Genomic DNA, 2616 nt, shown 5'->3' on the forward strand with positions numbered 1-2616 from the left:
CTAACCCGGCTCAGCCGCCGCAGCGCTGGGAGCTGCCAGCACCGACACCTACCCCATGGGTCTGGCTGGGGGCTCCTCCCGCCGCAGGGGTCCCAGGTGGGCTCCCTCTCCTCATCGTCGGAACGTGGCAATCGGCACCTCCGGGGATGAGGTTATTATAACGGTTTTATTACAAAGTTCCAATCACCATGTACAGTTTTTACAATGTCACTTTTCAGGGGCTCGGCTGTGCTGCTTGGGTTAAGGAAGGATTTATTTTTTTTTTTTGTTGGGGGTGGGGGTTTTTTGGTTATTTTTTAAAGAACAGCACCATTAACGTTGGGTTTGGGACACACCTACGGAAAACAGCTCAATCAACTAACATAGAGGGGGGGAGGACAATTCATACCAGAGAGAAGGGACGAGAGGGGATGGGGAGAGCACAAGGGAGAGACGAGAGAGGCGAGGGCAGCCGGGGGGGGATCCTCCTCCCAGCTCAGAGAGGGAGGGAGGGAACACCCACCCGTTGCAGGCGGGTGAGCCCCCAACACGTACAGCCAGCACCGCCTAAGGCTGTTGGTGCTCGGGGTGGGAGGTGGGAAACCCACCTGGAAGGGTCTCACCCCCAGGAGGAAGAGCTCCGCTGCGCCGTGGTCTTTCAGAGGTTGTCAGCAGTTAAGACTTTGTCTCGGCCTCATCAGGGCACTCGTGTGGGAAAAGAGGACGGGCCAGGGGCGAAGGGGACAGTTTCCTTATTGCTTCCTTAAAGTCACTTAGTCAGCAGGGGTGGTAGGAAAGGAAAGAAGGGGAAGAAGAAGAAAAGAGCCCCGAGAACCCCATCCACTGCCTGATGCATACGTTGGGAAGAACACCATGCAAAAAGATTTGCCTGCTAGCTAGTGCCGTGTATAAAATAACAATACGGTAACAGTTCTGGCCTGGTTATTAGAGAATATATCACCATGAAGCACAAGCGAAGTCTCCAAACGCCAACGACTCCCTGCTGAAAGTGCATCTCAAGGAGTTTGCTTAGGAGAAGGATTCACTGCGTAAAACAAGGCACCACAAGAAGGTTGGATACTGGGTCAGGCGTGAGGACACGCTGGAGAATCCACGAGCGGCGGAAGAGAGACCTAGTTTTAAATAACGTCTGTTGGCGCAGAAGCCCCCTTAGATGGGCTCGGGTTTTAGCTTGTCTGCTAGAAAGTCGCTGACAAAGGCTTCCACGATCTCGGGCGTGATCTCCTCCACATCCATCACGTACTTGGCCCGGGCCGACATGTCCAGGATGGTGAGCAGGGGCGCAGCCTCGGGCAGGTTGGTGTAATCCCGCAGGGAGTCGGTCATGTCGTCCTGGAGGCCAAAATGAGAGGGAGAGAGAAGCCATCAGCAGAGCCAGGACAAGCAGGAACAGTTTGCTGCTTCCACACCCTGGTCCAGCCCACAGGTATCTCCCAAGGGTTTGGGCCTTGCACAAGCATTGCAGGACCACTGCCCTGCTGCCTGCTCTGCCCGTGGTTTCCACCAAAACCAAACCGGGCTGATTATCCCAAGCTGGGATGGGACCATGCACTCCTGCAACCCTTTCCATGGAGGGCACAGCTCCCAGCACCCCCAGACTGACCTGCTGCCCCGGGCCACCCCAGAGTCTCTGGGGCAGGAGCAATTTTGGCATCCGCAGCCTAGGAGCTGGGGACAAGTGCTGAATGTGGGGACTTGCCAGCCCTCTACCAGCACAGCCGTGGCCTCGCTGCTCACCAGGGCAGATGTCCAAGGGACCTGGAGCAAACCAAATAATGGGAACAAAGGCCCATGCTTTGAGCCAGCGCTGAAACCCCACCGTCAGGTCCAAGTGCAAAAGCCACAGCGCTCCCTAGCAGCGAGCTGCTCAGTGGGGAGCGGGCTGCCTTCCCTTCGGCCAGGCACAGCACAGCCCTGGGCGAAGGGGAAAACCAAATTTGTCTCTGCCAAGGCTGTGCAATGCAAAAGCTGTCACTGGGACAATTTCACCTCCTGCTCCTGGCCAAGCCCACAACATGCGGCATCTGAAACGGGGCGTTCCTCCGCGCCCCTTTCCAAGGGCAGTAATAGAAGTCAATCAATCTGGTTAGCGGCTGGTGGCTCTGCAGCACGTGTTCGGAGCCCAGGTGTCGGGATGTCTCATCCTTTATCCCATCGCCGCAAAGGGACCAATTTTTAATCAATGCAAAACCGGCCCAGACAGCACCAGGAGAGGAATGGGAGGTGCCTGCTCTGGCCGTAGCCGAGCTCCTTTGTGCATGGAGGCCAGCAGAGACCCGGGGCCAGCGCTCCCGGCTATTGAGGTGAAGGATGAATGGGACGTGCTGGACGCTCCCCATTCTTCGGCCCAGCCGCTGCAGGGACGTTGGGAGCTGGATGAATAGCAGCAATGTTTCAGCTACAGCCGGCAAGCGGGAGGAAAACGCTTCACAGGCTCTGGGGGAGGGGGACAGGTCCTGGACCCTCCCAAAATAGCCTTTCCAACAAGGGGCTTATTCAGGGGTGTGGGGCTGAGCTGGGATGCTCAGAGACCCATTACAGCAGCAGCAGTGGGAGCGCCTGCCCGGAGGGGGCTGACGGGGCTGCGGGGGGCAGCGGCAGGGGTTTGCCTGATGC

General features: G+C 57.5%; 1 protein-coding gene across 1 annotated transcript in view; it reads right to left on the reverse strand.

Moving 5' to 3' along the window:
- Nucleotides 1–1149: 1149 nt before the first annotated feature.
- The window catches only part of NXN (nucleoredoxin), a 15959-nt gene continuing 14492 nt past the window's right edge, over nt 1150–2616 (reverse strand). Inside the window, exon 8 of the mRNA XM_009633898.2 lies at nt 1150–1332. Coding sequence (XP_009632193.1) covers nt 1150–1332 — 183 coding nt within the window. The remainder of the gene's footprint in view (nt 1333–2616) is intronic.

Source organism: Egretta garzetta, unplaced genomic scaffold (genome assembly GCF_000687185.1).
Source record: "Egretta garzetta isolate BGI_Z169 unplaced genomic scaffold, ASM68718v1 scaffold112, whole genome shotgun sequence".
In the NCBI taxonomy this organism is placed as follows: Eukaryota; Metazoa; Chordata; class Aves; order Pelecaniformes; family Ardeidae; genus Egretta; species Egretta garzetta.